At 39.4% G+C, this 17,701-nt stretch overlaps 1 protein-coding gene across 5 annotated transcripts in view; it reads right to left on the reverse strand.

Moving 5' to 3' along the window:
* Positions 1–17,701, reverse strand: part of iqsec3a (IQ motif and Sec7 domain ArfGEF 3a) — a 90,099-nt gene that overhangs the window by 29,043 nt on the left and 43,355 nt on the right. For 3 of the 5 annotated variants that reach the window (XM_008400649.3, XM_008400653.3, XM_008400651.3), the window contains exons 3-4: positions 14,338–14,935; positions 6,217–7,505 (exon numbers count right to left, since the gene is read on the reverse strand). In XM_008400649.3, coding sequence (XP_008398871.2) covers positions 6,217–7,505; positions 14,338–14,935 — 1,887 coding nt within the window. Of the gene's footprint in view, positions 1–6,216; positions 7,506–13,742; positions 13,852–14,337; positions 14,936–17,701 lie in introns of those variants that run through there. The other 2 variants (XM_081603825.1, XM_081603824.1) reach the window with 2 other exon arrangements.

The following is a 17,701-nucleotide window of genomic DNA, read 5'->3' on the forward strand; positions in this document are numbered from 1 at the left end:
TTTTACAATAATAGAACTTAATTTTAGATAATATTGGTGGAAGAGTAGACATTTGATATTAGCCTACTTTTGTAAAACAATTTTTTGACATTATGTTTTCCCCGTAGCAGTTGTGCTTCATCTAAAACTACTGCTGCACTCTTGGTTTTGTTCTACTTTTTCTAAAAGTTGCGTGCCACACCTCAGTGCTGCAGCGCTGCAGAGTGTTACAACGTGGAGACCCTAGTAAAACTGGTTAGTCAGCACAGCAGGGACACTATGGAAGTTTCATGTACACAAGAAATATAGGCCATTAAGCTTTTTTTTTTTTTTTCTCCATCTTGGTGTGCTGTCATGAATAAATATCCCCCCTGCCCTCACACACTCTCACATTTTATTGACTTTCTCTTAATTGCCTATGAACAGATGATCTGCAGCAGCACATCATATCTGTTTCTTTTTATTTTTTTTTATGACTCACACTAGACCTCAGCTGTCAGCGCTGTATGTTGTCTGTTTCACCAGAGGCACACAGAGTTCTGTGACTAACCAGAGACAGACTGAAAGGTTGGTTGGCCACGCTTTGCGTTTTCTGAGCGACACCGTGATCGCGTGGTGTGCTTGTAAACATGACGGGGCCCAGAATGATCGCAAAACGCACAAAACTGCTCCTGTCCGTCAACGGTACCATTTCACTAAATAGAACTTAGTGACACATTTAGCTTTTCCTATCTTTAAGTTCATGTGATAGTGTCTTGAATAAGTATCCACGTCTCCTAAACTTTTCAAACTGTTTGCAACTGTTTTTTTTAATAGCAGTGCATGTCGAAGGCCAGGATGAAAAGTAGAAAATAATATTTTTACAATTAAAAAATCTATAGTGTCCTGAGTTGATGCTTTGTTCAGCTCCTAGCTGCTGTCCGTTTCACCTTTGCACAGCTTATGACTGACATTTTTGCGTACTCTTCTGTACAAAATGCTGAGATTTGATACAAGACGTCAGGTGAATTTTATTATTTTTTTATTTCTTGGCTTTCTGCTCCTTCCATCTGACCAGATTATCTGTTCCCAGAAAAAAATAAAATCTGATACAACCATCACTTTTGTCTATACTTATTGACAAACCTTTGGGCAAAGCCTGAGCTTAGACCACAATGTTTAGACTTCTATTTCTACTTATATATATATCATTTTACTCCCATTTCACTTTGCGCTCCATTTTGTTTTGGTCCATTACATAAAGTCCTAATACAACACATTGGAGTTACAAAAACAAGAAAAAGGTTCAAGAAGAATTAGCATTTTGGCAAGCCACTGCTGCCTCGATCAGGTGCTGCGTTATGTTTTTAAAGGATCTTTTCAAACGTTTTATTTATTTACTGTTTTTCCTGCGTACTCCGAGCACGAAGAGGTAAAATGGCACCGAGTTCTGGGAATGAAGAATTAGCACTGCTCCCTCTGTTTGACATCTGGATTTTAGAGTTTGTAATTACGCGCCGGGTCATTCAGCGCCGGGGGCAGAATGTTAACACAGTCGAGGATTGTGCGTGCATAAACAGACACCCGCCACTTCTCAATAAGTACGCACATGCAGTCAGGTTTTTGTGAAGCACTTGCCTCCTGATGCACACGATTTCTCTTGAGGAATCTGGCATGCTTTGCTATGTTAATTAGCCCTGCTTGACATATGTACTTAATATCTCTTCCACACACTCGCTCTTCACATTGACATTTCTTTAATTCATGCGGTTCTGATGGTGCTTCATTTTCATCAAGATCCAGGCCTGCCACAAGCCGCTCTAATGGCTAATCATTGTGTTCCCTACACGAGCATGAAGAGGAATTAGGAGCCGGTTCGATAGGAGTTAGACGGGAAAGGCGTCCGTATAAGAAATAGTCATAAATGTCACACATCTTCCCACTTTCTTGCATTTCTTGTGTTGAAGATGCGACACTACGGCTTATTTTTGTCATGATAGAGTCATTGTCATTCTCGCCACATTCAGGAGGAAAACTTTATCAAGGGGTCCTTCTCAACCTTTTCCCAGTGCTGTCTTGTGTCTCACATCTCCTCTCTGCCGCTGCTACACTCATCCGTCGTTTTATTCTTGGACGAGCTTGCACATAAACAAAAGCGGACGGAGACATTTAATGAAAACACCCGAACTCGCTCTCTTTAAGTCACTTTATATGAAAACGCTCCTTAGTTCGCTTTGCAAACATTGTGCACACGGATTTGGGTTTTAGCGTACCCTCTCTCTCTGTGCCCGTGTGAGCTTCTTTTGTCTGCATGAACAAGCGACACTAAAGTTTTAGCCCAAAGCAAACTGTTTAAGATGCAAAGGAGATCACAGTGCAGGTAAGAGGAGGTGGAGGATATGAAGTGGTGGAACTAATAAGCCTTAAGCCCGATTGCCTTTCTATCTCTCATTCTCTTTACTTTTCATTTTTTCTTACTTCCTTTTTTTTTTATCTTCTTCTACCCTCTCAGTCAGTTTATTACAAGTGGGGTTATTGCTCAAGGCTTTTGATCAAGGGGATATAGACAGCATTTGTAAAAAGGGGAAAAAATAGGCATAAAAAAGGTGATGGACAGCGCCAAGACCCTCCTCCAGGCTCTGATTGGTTGTTTTTGACGGAGCAGTGTATTTCTCTACATAACAGAATCAAATGAGTAGGCAGAGAAGATTGATTTGTTTTCACAGATTGTAGTCATTTTTCTTGACATGCCAATAATTTCTGCAGATGGATGATATTAACTTACCATGCAGACGTCACTGAAGAAAAGTCACGATTGTATAAATGACCCAGTGACAAAAACAAAATAAAAAACTAGAAATGCTGAAACTCTGCTAAGACAATGCGAGATGTAGACACCAAATGCAAGGCTATATACAGGACATGGATTTGATCTGATAAAGATTTTTGAAACAAAATGGAGGGTTGAAAAATATTGTTTAAAACTTATGTCTTCTTTTCTGAAGGGAGGAATGATTAATTAAAATAAAGTTGGAAAAAAAAGTGTGAAATTGCTACGTAAAATGAGTCAATTTATTACATAAAAACAAAACAAAAACTGTTGTCTCTTTGTCGCTACTCTGCGTGTTTCCGTCTCGCAGACTGCAGAGGAAAATCCTGCTCTTACTTGAAAAGCTTATTTTATTATATTTTCTGGGGTTTCACCCTTCCGGCTGCTCTCAGCCTCATGTCAAGAGTGACAAAGTCAAAACCAGATAAGAACCTCGCAGGGCACGCCACGGTCAAGTGCTAGGTGTTGACAAAGTGGTAGAGAGAAATGGGAAAAATATGTTGGCATGGTGACTAAAGGAGATGGAGCTAGCACTGACAAAACCTGTGATGCTAATACTTTGAGACTTAATCCTGTACAACACATCCCATGGATATATGTCCAGATTTGTAGAGCAGTTTTTTTTTTTAGCAGGGAACTTCACTTTGACACATAATATTACTCTTTGTTCAGATTACACCATAATAATTTGGGATAAACTTGATTTAAAAAATAATAATAAAAGCAAAGTAGTGAAGTGAATGAAAAGTTGAAAAGTTTCTGTCATGGTAGAATTAGGTTATGGTTGTAAAAAGTCAGAATGATCTTTTTCTATAATCCTAACATTTTTGGATGGGATACAGTTACTGAGTGGAAAAGCCAGCTGTTTTCAGTGTCAGCATGGTGGTAAGAAGAGGAACAGAGATATGAGAAGCTTTTTAGAAGAACATATTCTGTGATATGCAAAGACAAGTCTCTGATTTACTCAGGTTGTGAAGCAGTAAAAGAGAGCAAGACACGAAGGTGATAAAAGACGAGCTGAACAGAATATAACACGTGAGCAGTTTTATCCTATTGATCTTTGAGGACATGTCTTTTATAGAGCATGTTGGATTTGGATATAATGGCAGCCTTTTGAAAATCTCAGAATCAGAATCTATATTACCTTGTGCACAGCTATCCAAAGAGTCCCTCCCTTACCCCCCAAAAATAAAATCTTTTTTGTGGCCTTTCAATATCTTTTTATTAATGGAACAAATGTGGCCCACCAGCACAGGCTGTTAATGGTGCGAGAAGCTTTGTAAAAACTACTTAGGGGGAAATTATCGCTGCCAAATAAAAATATTAGGCACAAAGCAACTCTCTTTTGTTCACCGTGTTTCATTTTGCCTCCATTATAATTTCACGGTAATTACAACTACAAATCATCCAGCACTTTTACTCTAAAGCAGAGTTGGGTGCATCCATGCATTAAATGTGTCTGGACAGAGCAAGCGTTTCTTTTAGGGTTTTTTTTAAAAGCGTGACCCATATCCCCGTCTTGTCGTTTTGAAAAGACCAAATATTTTTTTATAGATCCAGAAAATGGAAAATAATTGACCCCCCCCCCAAATTACAAATAAATACATTAGATTTTTTTTTTTTTGTTCCCAGCAAATTCTTAGAATTTTTACAGTTTTGACCAAAAAGTTCCATCATCATGTCAAAGGTCTGCAAACATTGGATAAGCACATAATTAGGAAATTATGTGCTTATCCAATTCTGAATAACCCCTACATTACTTACTTTTTGCCTTTATCGCAATCTTCAATCATTCTTTGTGGGATTTAGCATATATTCCTCCAGTGGGGGCATTGAAAACAATAAAAATGTATGTAACTAGCGTGAAAAATTGGTTTAATGGCCCTCAAAATATTTGATTTTATAAAATATTGCATCTGAGCAGTTTTGTGCCATTTTGCATGTAATGAAAATTGTGATTTAATACAATTGCGCAGCTCTAGCACAAAGGAACAGGCACTATGTTCCACATCTGTGATGGAGTCCATAAGCACACTTTTAGCCCTGCAGGGAGTGCAATATTAAATGAGATAAAGCCCAGAGCCAGCAGGATGTAATTGCCACCTTATTTTGGTAGAAACCTGCGTTGCCCTTTTGCACATATTTCAGGTTTATACTGTCTCTTAATGGTTTCTTAGAGCTGTCAAATCAGAACGAAGAAAAATGTGTAAATTGTTGAAAAATACAAATCCTAGCATTTATTACTTCAACAGTACTAGCAATGTTTTTTTTTTTTTATTGTGTAACAGATTTTTTTGAATAAACTTCAGATTTATTTTCTGGAAATATCAGTGCAGACAGTTTTAAACATCACGTGGTGTTCAAGACTTACTTTGCCCCAAAACCTCTGCAATATACTTATTCCTATCGTGTCCAACATAAGCCTGGTGTTCAAACTTCTTCCTACACTCCTCTGTCTCAATAACTGCAACGTTCGCATCTGGTAGTTTTTGTTGGATTTCCCTGTACAATCGGGATCAGAGAGGAAAAAAAGTGCTTTCCTCTGCTCTTTCCTGTCCAGAAGGCCTTATTACAGTTCAGGTACACATGCAAGAGGAGTGGAGTAACAGATTGTTCCATAAATCTTCCTGTTCACACAGTGTTGTATCTGTAATAAATCTGCTGTCACATTTCTTTTCACTCTTTTTCAGTTCATAAGAATTGCATAGAAAGAGCTTGACAGAGTATTCTGCACAAGAGGAACTAGCGAGCCCCCCCACATGTACAGTTGTAAAAAATATTCACATCCCTTTTTCTCATTTCATCACGGTACAACCACAAAGTTCAAGCAATGCTATTTGAATTTTATGCGTGACAACAGAAGGTAAAGCATAATTGTAAAGTGAAAGGAAAATGAGACGTGATTTTAAAGGGGCAGTATCCTGTAAAATCGACTTTTTTAGCATTACATCATGTCATTCTCACATCAAAAACATACCTGGAGTTTTGCTTCTCTCTTAAAGAGACAGAGGCCCAATATCAAGGAGTCACATTACTAAGTCAGTTTTTACAGCATTTTTATAACTGGAGGTAACTTAGTGGCTTGATAGTGCTCTAAAACTGCACCGCGTTTGTGGACAATATAAAATAAATTGCTTCAGTGTTTTTTTTTTTTTTTTCCATCAGTCATTCCCTTTGAAATGCAAGAAAAAAATCTAGAAAAGTTCAAAGGGTGTTGTACAATGAACTGTAATACTAAATATTTGGTGTTTGCATTTTAGAAATATAAAAACAGTTTAAGAAAGTTTATGAACCTTACACAAAAGTCAAGATTTAAACTGCTCTACCATTCTAACATGTTTTATTTTTTCTCGTTTGCGTCACAGTTTGCAGTTGTTCTAGAATTCTAACGAGGTTAAATTAAAAAATGAAAGCATTTCATCACTCACAGATTGAAGAGGTTGAGGCCAATCCGGTATAGGCGTTTCCGCATGACGTCGGTGGAGAGCGTGGGGGATTTACAGCTGGCGGGATTCTCACAGTGGTAGCGTGGAAGGCTGAGGATCATAGCCTGCAGCGCCTCTTTGGATGAGGCCTCAGACGTCGAGCGCGCCTCGGTCGACGTGCTGCTGCTGCTCATCTGCTCCGAGCTGTTGTCCGCCGTCTCCGAGCCACATCTCTTGACATCGAGAGGCTCCGCCATAGGAGAGCTCCTCGGCAGCGGGGGCTCCTGAGGCACGAGGACATGAGCGGGCTCAGTCGGTGGAGGAGGTGGTGGTGGCGCCACCTCGTCTATGCTTTGAATGGCAGACATCTTGTCAAGAGGGGTGAGGGGCGGTTGGGTCTCATCATTCAGCTCTTCTTCACTAGGGGGAGGGGCAGGAAATTCAACTTCTTGTTCGTCTTCTTCTATTTCTGTCTCTGCCGGGGGTGGCGGGGGCTCTTGAGGTGGCGGCGGTGCGTCTATTGGTTCTGTTGGGGCCTCTGGAGGTGGGGGTTCATCTGGTGGTCCATGTGTGAGAGGGGCCGGTGTGGAGTTTGTCGTTGAGGAAGTGGTTGTTACGAAGGTGGAGGCCCCTTGTTGAATACAGCTGCCCAGAGTGACTGAAGTTGATGATTCCATGACTGAGGATGAAACTCTGAAGTTCTGGCTGTCGATCTGCACGGTTACATCCCGGAATGCCATCATCAGCTTACTTGCACTTCTTGACAGGTCACTTGGGTCAACCGGACCCTGATGAACTGCTGCTTGTCCCACGCTGCCACCTTCGCAGCCCCCTTCCACACCCGAAGCGGCGGCCGCCGCCGCCGCTGCATTGAAGGAGTCGGCGCTGAACTGATAGGCGCCACCTTCTTGCAGCGAACACATGGTCTTCAGGCTCCAGTTGCTGAGCGCGTCATCAATAGACTTTGCAAGGGACTGGACCTGTTCCGTGAAGGAGTCCTCCAGGTCAGTCAACGTGCTGCCAACCGAGGCGGGCAAAGACGGCGAGCGCACCAAAGGAATGCCTGCCAAGTTGCAGCCTTCTGCCAGGGCCCGTTCAGCCGAGAACCCCTCTGTGTTTTGCACACGGACTTTGCGCAGGGAGATGCGTCGGGGCAGGCGACTCTCCAGGAGAGAGTTGCGGATCTTCTCAAAGTTTTTGCTGAGCTGGTACTGGCGGAAGGCAGTCTGGATCTTGCAGGCAGCACGGCGGGAGATGAGGTGGCCGCCGTATTTGTGCTCTAACATTTCGATCTAATAAAGACAGAAAGACATAGATGAGAACGCACTTAATTGCTTCATGTTTTTAACATCTTGAGAATTGTCACCTAGGGAAAGAATATTCGGAACAGACGTTGCAAACATCTATTTTTTAAAAATTGAGAATTACAAAGAAATGTCTTACATCGAACTACTTTCATTTGTATGCCAGTCATTTTAATCTAATTGAGGCAAAGCTTAAAACTTGATTATTACAGCTGCTGTCCATACAATCTGTTTCAGTTTTACCTTCTGTCAAAGAACAAAAAATTTCAGTGTGATGAGCAGAGCTTAGAAAGAAAATCTCAAGAAGATTTATCGCTGTTCATTCAGCAAATTGTGGCTCTGGATTGTATTTACTCAAATGGGCTGAAAACAAAGGCGTGCCACTTATTTTTCTGTTTCCTCACAATGATGTACGACACTGCATTGGTCTATAATATGAAAACCTAATAAAACCCTAAAGTTTCAATGTATTGCAACATGATTAATATCAAAAGTTCAAAGGGTATGTGTGACATTTTTTCAAGTCAATAGCAGACGGCACTACTTTAGCAATTTTCTCACAATATTTTAACCAAATCTTTACAAGTGAAGCTCAGTTATAATTTCTACATTAATGCTGTCATTATACAATTATCTGAAACTGATCAAGTCATTCCTAGAGCCTGTGAAAAATGACTCGCGTAGTGTAGGAAATGGAAAAGAGATGGGAAATTGCCATTCTCATCTGGCAGCTTCTCAAACACTAGATGAAACCTCTTTAAAATTCCCAAAACAGTGAGTCTATTGGCATCTTTTGAAGAGTAAATAAGTGCTTATCTTCACAAGTCACTCTGAGATTCTTTTCATTCAGTGCTAAACGAATATGATTTCTAGTTTTGGACAAAAGTGCAGAGGAGATTTCAGCCTTGGCAGATTTGAATTGAAAGTTGACGAAGTACACGTTATCAGTATTTCTAATTGGAAATCTCTATTTACAGAAAAATGGGAGTCGGCTTAAGAAACTAGAAATTCATTCTATTCTCTCACTTCTTGCAAGAATTCAACTTTGCTGTGGTATCACAATCATGGGTATAAACGAGGATTAGTTTGGTGCACATAAAACAACCCTCCTGTCAACTCAACTTGTAACTTTGATCTTCTTTTACTTAAGTGCAGGACTAAGTCACCACACCAACATGGGCAGACTTCCATTAAAAATCACCGATAGACTATAATGGCCCCTGAGTTAGCAATTTCTGATAAGTGGCCAGCTCAACAAGATGCCGCTTCTGGCGTCGTCATTGGAAGAACAGAAATCACATGTAAAGCTTTTTAGAAAAAGTAAATGACACTGAAAATCCATCTCATCTAGCCCATTTCCATTTCTCTACAGAGGCTTTGCAAGCAAAGTGAAACGTACGGAGAATATTAAGGTACTTTCTGAAAAGGACACAGGCCTACCGCTCTACTGTATCTGCCATGTCTGGTCAAACTCAGTGTGAATATTTATCACTTTTTAACTGAAACTGCTTTGTACTGGGTGCACTTTATCTCCAACTAAATTCTCCGTTAGACACTTTATGAAATGTGCGTTGTCATAATAATCATGACCTTAGTGTTTGGAGAAGTGTCCCTTATCCAAACCAATTCTGCCTAACATCAGCTGTGGAGGTGTCCTTGAGTCCAGAGATTAGTTGTGTCGTATTTTATTGGATGTGGCAGTTGATCTTATTTGCTTAGCTTTCATTTTAATCTGGGCTGGGAAGCATTTGGTCCATGTTGCTTTCTTTACTCAAGGGTGAAACTGATACTCTTGGTCATTCAAACAGAATCATGACAACTAAGAAGAACAAAGACATTACAGTTGGAGAGGAAGGTGCATCAAATCTGATATCATGCTAACACAAACAGTACTGAAGTGACATTTAGGCAGCGGTAGAACTCAAATTGTAGCTTTGTTGACTGAGAGGTCAACGCAAAAATTTTTTTTGCATTTTTATCCAGCAATGTAGGAGTTTCACACTAAACACAGCTGCTTGTACTACATTCTCTTTATCTTGTTTAGCTAACATTATTTAACATTCTGAACGAGAGTCAATTAGCCTTTTGAGGGATGAACTCTATCTTCTTAAGTATTTTGATGTAAATATTTAAAACTTGACGGCAAAAAGTTAAAACTTTTAAACTGATATTGGGTGCCTGCTTGTGGCAGTCCCAAACAGATATCAATGAAACATAAGTGTTAGCTTTTACATAAGAAAACAACCTAAAAATCATGAGTTACTAAGTTAAGTCCTCTTCTAATTTGCATATGTATTCATCTCCATGCAAGTATAACCAAAATTCCAAAGGCATGGCATGTGGGAAAAGACAACCCTTGAAATGTTTAAGAACTACAAACTTTTGACAATTTTTTATATACGTATATAAAACAGGTCCAATTCTTTTTCTCTGGTCATTCAAAGATATCTTGTCAGAGTTGCTTAAACTTTATTTTTTCTATCATAATTGGGGGTTTTTCCCCCTAAAATCTGTCTGGTATACTGTACATATGCACCACTGCTACAGAACTGAAGCAACTGGAGCTCAAATTTTACGGCACTAACTCAATAAAACTACGTGATCTAATGTGACGCCATGCAGATGCTTCACTCACCTTGGCATGCAGGCTTTCGAATCCTAAAGTAAATCTGACGGCATCACTTACATTAGGATTCATTTGGCTAATAATATTTTGATTACTTGAGGCTCTTAATGGAGCCATGAAATTTAATTTTCAGTCAGTTGACCATATAATGTGATGAAAATGATTCAAGTAATGTATCCTCTACTGTTACATCAGAACACCATCAATCTCAATACAGTATACACAAACCATTAGGAATCGAACTGCATCGAAAGCAGAACAGATACTTAATGGATACATCAGGACTTATTCTATATTCTTACTCATTCTTTATTTCCTCACGTTTAAAATATTTTTTGAGACTCCCACTTGGTGTGCAGAAGGGCCATTTTTCTTACAAATTACAAATACTACCACAAATGTTTCAGGAAACTTTTATCAATTAATTGACTCGTGTCATCAAAAAAAAAAAAAAAAAAAAAAAAAAAAGAATTTTATCTCTTCCTATTTGTGAGCGGCAGAGTGTGGAGAAAGAAAAGGTCATAGAAGCAAATGGACAGATGAAAAGAGCACAAGACACATGAAAACAAGTGTGTCAAAAAGAAGGTCACATATACAAAAAAGGGGCTGTGAGACAGATGACAGCACCAAGATTGGCACTGTTAAAAATTCACCCTATTAGCCCCCTGTCAGCTCTACTTGTGATTACTTCACTAAGCTGTGATGGGGAGAAAGATTATTTTGGTAGCACAGTCATTTGAGGGAATGGCAGTGCTCTGTTCCTCTGCTGTTTCTAAATCAATCTTGACAGACAGATCAGATCATAATGACCTCCGGTTCCCCTCCGAATGAGAAACGAAAAAGGTGTCGAAACAATAATAGCACGCAGGTTGGGTTTGCATTAGACATTTTCCTCAAAGTTAAGGGGCATGAATGCGAATAATTGAGAACATATCAGCAAATTATATGAAAAGTCAATAAATATACATATCTAAAGTAAAGGACACGAGTCTGTAAGCTATCTTTACCACAAAACATGACATAATGAGTTACAAACTATAATGAAAAAAATGTCCCTGTAAAATAACCTTCTCCAAAATGTCTTGTACAACACCTAAATATATCTGCTTTTTATGGAAGCATTCACGTTATGTTGAGGTAGACAATCTGTTGCAAGGAAGACAACACACCATTAGATCCCACATGCTCCAAAAAAAGACACAAAAAAAAATCAAAATGCAAAGGAAGGATTATTAGCTTTCCAGCTCATGCAAGCTGTTTTTACAGCATAGAAACATTTGCATGATTAATGACATGATTATGAGTATATAATGGGATTTAAGGAATGCTGACTGTAGCGCAAAATAAGGATGACAATGGAAAAGATCATATGTTATCAGCAGATGTTTTGTTGGTGCATTTGTGGTAAGCAGGATAACTGAATTAGATGAACTGGGAGATAGTCTTGAAACATGTTTGAAATGTATGTTTTTCATTTACATTTTCCTGAATTTAAGTGAAACGGAAAAGTAAGATGAGGTCTAAAGTGATCCATAAGAAACACTTGCAATTTATATTAAAGAAGCAACTTGATGTAGATATTTCCAATTTAATATTAGTTGAACTGCATTCTAACCACTTGATTGGTGTTGTTGGCTTCTCATTCCTACATGTTGCCAGAATCATTACTTACTATAAAAATAACTGGAGTGAAATTTTAGTGACACAAATGTTATCACAGTTTTGCTTGAGTACATTTGCAAAATGTAAAGCTGCGTGTTTTGTATATCTGGCTACGTTAGATTACAATTCAAATTATGTTTGTGGAAACTACATTTAAGAGCAAAAATTTCAATTAGACATACTTGTATGCACGTGGTAAGTGAACAGCAAAGGGAAAACACGGCATCTAAATGAAAATCTACACATTTAAAATACATTCAGTTTAGAAAGGTGCCACATGTTTCACAGGCTTTAATGCTCAGATTTAAGTGGCTTAAACAATCCATCACCAGGTTCTTCCATGGCAATAAAGGTATCGCCCAGCAGATCCAATTACTTTGACATTGATCCAGAGATCCATCAAGTCCCTACACCCCCACCTGTGTGGACAGAAGATCAATCCAGGCGATCGTGTATCTCAAGCCTCGTTGACAGGGAGATAGTAGAAAAGAGGGACTCTCAGATTTGAGATTAAAAGAGCAAAGGGGGGGAGGTGACTTGAGGTTAAAAGAACTTTGAGCCTCGATTAAGGGAGTGATGAGGGAGGAAATCCAGTCAAAACAGAGTGAATACAGACGACGGGGGGGTGTTGACAAACCGTCCTTCACACGTCCATCCTACAAGTTTCAGTGGCAGCTCCATTTGGAGAAGTGAATCTTGTGATTGTCATTGGAGGAACTCTAACCATCAAGGCATACGATATGAAAAATACACATTTGTCACACTGAAATATGTTTAGGGGATTAGAAACACTTGTTTCCAACTATTTTATTTTATTTTTTTTACTTTTAAAAGTAAAACTGGGAAACTAAGCAGAAAAAAATAGTGATGCTCCAACCCAAATTTACATATTTAGATTGGGGCCAATCCAATATATATGGGCAGAAGGGACAGAGCAAGAGGAATTATTGGTATTGGAGTCATTGTATTAAATTCAACTCCTAGTATTTCTTGTCCTCTACTGCGTGTGATATCATCAATTTATTTTTATACAATCACAGCCTATTTCCGTGCGCCCATCTCGTAAGACTTACAGGTTATTTTCTTGATATAACCCTGACTGAAGAAACTCTACAGCATTTTCTCATGGAGCTCTACATCCGTCTGTTCAGACCTCCTCAGTGCAAGGAACAGCATAACAGAAGAGTCATTAAACCAACCAAAACAACTTATTTTCCTGTAGGTTTTCTCTACACACAACAAACAGAAAATGTGCATGCTAATGTTAGCTAATACTTCAGCAAACGAATCCATTTCCATCAGTGGAAGCAATGACTTTTTTAATATATATATACAAGACTGTAGTTGTACGTGTTGAGCCAGATGTATTTAAAAACAAAGTGATGAAGTTTTGTGCGTTTCATCTGACGGATTGTCAAGGCATAAGTGTAGCTTACTCAACCGAATTCATTCCATCTGGGAACACTGCATTGAGGTTGATTTGCAGAAAATCTGGCAGGGTCAAACTATACTGTTGCCAAGAAAAACAGAAAGGAGGGACAGCAGCATCCTGAGACTCAATGGTGAGTGAATTATTTAAATGCTACACAAAACTAATCCAGACCACGTAATGCTGACAGAACATAGTGTTATTCTACTGGATGTAAATGGTATCGATTTTACTCAGGCTAGAACTCAGTAGGGGTTGATGTCTGTTCCTAAATCACTCGAATCATATTGATGCCACAGTAAAACAAAAACATGAAAATCAGCAAAGCTTCAAAAATGACTCTCAGTGAGATGCTATTGAGTGTGTTTTGAAATATATTCCGTAGCAAATGGAAGAGACTGAAAGGGATTTGAAGGAAACATTTTTGGTCAGTAAAATCAGTAAAGAAAATATTTGCAAAACCCAACAGAAAATTTTTGGGCCATGCCAACTGGACAAAAATCCTTACCTGCTCAAAAATCCATGGGCTGAAGAATGTTGTTGAGAGGAATGATGATGGAAATGGATGGTAAATGTTTAATGGTGATGATTATGTGATGTGGATGATTTCTGTTCCCCTGGTGAAAAACATGATTACAAGACAGACCTGTGAACATGGAAGTCACTGTACAAACACAATTGTTTAAAAGAAACTATTAAAAATGCCTTAAATGTTATAACTGACTTAAGTCAGTAAAACCAAACTGTTACACTTTTTAAAAATTTTCAGACAGAGATTTCAAGCTTAGCGTCACAATATCAAGTGAAGATGTTGGTGAAATGATGGGATGACAATGATAATGTTATGATAGTGGGTAAACATCCTTAAAACCCGTTTTAATTATCCACAATAACCAGAAGAACTCAAACAAACAGAGACAAATATCTTATTAAAGCAAATCAAATGTGTCACCTAAATGCCCTGGTTATCATTCAGAAACTGAGCCACACCACGGAGTTTGACCACAAAAAGTAAAGCGGACACAAGCCAACACAATCTATCCACCCCCTCCCCGCGCCCCAAAACATACCAACATATCCCCCCATCCCCAGGACAACCGTACCTGCTTGTTTTTGAGGTCAAGCGAGAGCTCATAGTCAGAGGAGGCGGAGTGTGAGCCGGCCCCGTTGCGCTGCACCCTCAGGGGTGAGGCTGTGTGATGTAGACTGGCCCTTCTGCCTGCACCGCCTCCTTTTGCTCCTCCCTCTTCCTCATCCTCTTCCCCTTGCGTTGGCTTGCCTTCGCCGCTCTCACCTTGCACCTCATCTCTTTCATGTCTTGTCTTTGCCTCAGCAACCTCCTCTGATTTGTGATTCTCTGCCTCAACCGCCATCTTCTCCTCACGGCAAGGCGGCGGGGCTTCAGGAGGGTCCTGTGGCGCGGTATCGGTCACGGACTCGTCTTGGGGCTGAGGATCGGGCTCTGGTGAAGGCTCAGGTTCAGGTTCGGATTGGGGTTCAACGTCCAACTGTGGCTGAGGTTCAGCCTGGGGTTCTGGCTCAGGCTGGGGCTGTGATGGCAGAGTCTGGGGTTCAGGCTTTTGCTCCTGCTGTTGTGGCTGTGGCGGTTCTGGTTCTGGTTGTGACTGGTCCTCACTCTGCGGCTCCCCCTCACCTCCCTTCCCTTCCTGCCCCACAGATGAGTCCGGGGAAAGTTCATCGCTGCAGAGAGGAGGAGAAAACGCAGAGTGAGGTTGCTGCTGCATCCGTGGTGAGCTCTGACTTCTTCTCCAGGCTGCCTGGGTTTAGAGGTAAGGTGACCTTTGTTTGTGTGTTTGATCCCTCACTTGGCTACCAACTGTGTGCAGGGCCAGCTCATCTGTCTACAACTGTTCTGCTACGAGTGTTTTCCTCGTCTGTCTAGACACTGACAGACAGTGAAAATCAGCTAGAATATAAAGCACAGAACAGCTAATAAAACCACAGAGCAGAAAAGCACTAAAAGTAGCAAGTTAATATTTATTACAATAAAATCTTCAGATTAGAAAATGTGGGAAAAAACAAAAAACAAAAAAACAAAGTAGTTGACAGCCACTAGTGACACAAGCCCACACACACGGACACAGGGGACAGTCATGCAGCTTATACAAAGTTTTTTTTTTGTTTGTTTGTTTTTTAGGAATTTTGTGCTTGTTTATGTGAAAATCGGTACCTCTGTGTTTTTGTGAAGGGAAGTATTTTGTGTTGAAATGGTGTGAATGGTTATTTCTAGAATGATTCCGGATCACCACTTCTTTTTTAAAATCTGTTGCGTTATAGATACAACAGGGGTTAATGCAGCATATGACTAAAGGACTATAAGGCAGGTTTAAATGTAAATTTATAGAATATGTAAACCTTCTCTTTAGTTGTAAGAAGAGTTGCATCGACACCGGCTTACAAGACTTTACACACTTGTGGAAGAGCACAGTATATGAAAACTCATAATTTTCACTTTTTATAAATAAAGGAAATGGTTCATAACATATAATCTCCGTAAAGCAATGCGATCTAGGTATGACTAATCTTAACCCTTGTGTTTACAAAGGGTTAAACCGACCCCACACACGTAAAACTTGTATCATTTGCCTCAGTCCTCGCACGCACAAGGGTTAATATAGCCATTTTCATGCATGTGTAATCTTGATGTGGTTGTACTGGCAAAAAAACATAAAAAAAATAATTTAAATGCTTTCTTTTGAATTAGCTCACTTTTTTTGTTAGCATCTAGCTTGTAGCCATCACCAATATTTTTGCTGTTTATCTTGCCTGCTACACTGTTTTTTTTTATCTCCAGTATCAAAAATTTTTTTAACCCTATGAAGTCTGATAAATAATAAATGGTAAACAAAAAAGAAACTGTACACATTACAAATTAAACAGTTTATTTGGTAGTTTTAATTAAAATGTCTAACATCACCAGGTCACTGTGGACCCATACAACAAATCAATGTATGAGTGTGCAATAACCTTCTTCAGCTAAGCAGAAACAAAACTGAAGTACTTATTTTTGGACCAAAACAAAATCAATCAAAAATCAGCACTCGGCTTCTATTTAGGTTTTGTTCAGGCCTATATGTTTTACAAGATGAGAGATATCCCTAAAATGTTTTAAACCTTTAATTTTTGGTTTACATTGTGAAAGACATTAATTATGATAGTAATTACATAAAATGACAAGACTGTAGTCACTGGACATAAAATTGTACATAGAAAAAAAATTCTCCTGATAGTCTCATCAGACTCTCAGGAGGCTATGTAAAATCCCAATGTAAAAATCTTCATTGAATTTCTCAGTATGCTGGTATGAGGAGCATATATTCATGAGCTTAAAGCTCTGTCTGCTACTTCAAAAATTAAGTTGTTGGATCACAGAACTACATTGTTCATATCCAATTCCAGGTGAGCGCTTTTCCGCTGCAAAAATAGACATGCCCGGGAAAGAAAATGCATCTTTTAGGAGGAAAGTGCTCGTTATAGCCGGCTGCCTCTGCTTCCAGTGTTTGCGTGCTTTCGTGTAGTTTAAATGTAGCCTTTCCTGCATTTTTCAGAGGCGCCTTCTCTGGCAAGCTGTAATATGACAGATTATAATGCATGCAGATGGATTATAGTAGGATCCTGATAAAGCCCTTAAAATGAACATTTACTCCAAAATAGACAAACCTATTGAATGCAGTGACTGATAGTGCTGTGTATGCATTCATGTATATATATATATATATATATATATATATATATATATATATATATATATATATATATATATATATATATATATATATGTGCGCACACACACACAGTCATGTGTGCATCCTCAACTTTTCAATGGCAGCTTCACTATCCCCTGTCGGTCATACTCATCCTTCTCATCCATTTTGTCAAGCTTCCTATCCTTCTCCCTTTCTAATCTCCTGCACACACATGCAGTCTTCCCGATATTCCTTTATCCCCCAGGTAAGGAGATTGAGCAGTTCCAGGTGTCAACGTGACTGACGACGTGAAGACAACCCCTGGGTCCTGCCCGTCTCTCTCTCTATCTCTCTTCCTCTCATTTTTTCATACATCACTGCTCAAGATGGATGAGACCAGTGGCCTCCACACTTTCCATCCAGAATACAATTACGGAGTCCAACATCCCCTGCTATCTCTGTTATGGCTACTAATATGCAGGTGGCATACCAAGGACTTTAGTTTATCTCTTCGTGGTTATGCCATCTACCGGTAGGAGAACAGACATTGATGTCTGTAATGCTAGGCAAATATTAAATAGAGTGAATTAATCCAGGCAAACAATCATAATAGATTTTGTGAGATAAAGTTAGATTGGTAGCTGAAGGACAAAGGACGTAACAGGAACTTCGCATAATCTTATCTCCTAGATGTAGCAATATTAAAGGGGAAGACTGAGATTAAATGCTGATTGTTATTCATGTTGACATGCCAACAAGG

This window comes from Poecilia reticulata, chromosome 23 (genome assembly GCF_904066995.2).
Source record: "Poecilia reticulata chromosome 23, P_reticulata-male-v2, whole genome shotgun sequence".
Lineage (NCBI taxonomy): Eukaryota > Metazoa > Chordata > Actinopteri > Cyprinodontiformes > Poeciliidae > Poecilia > Poecilia reticulata.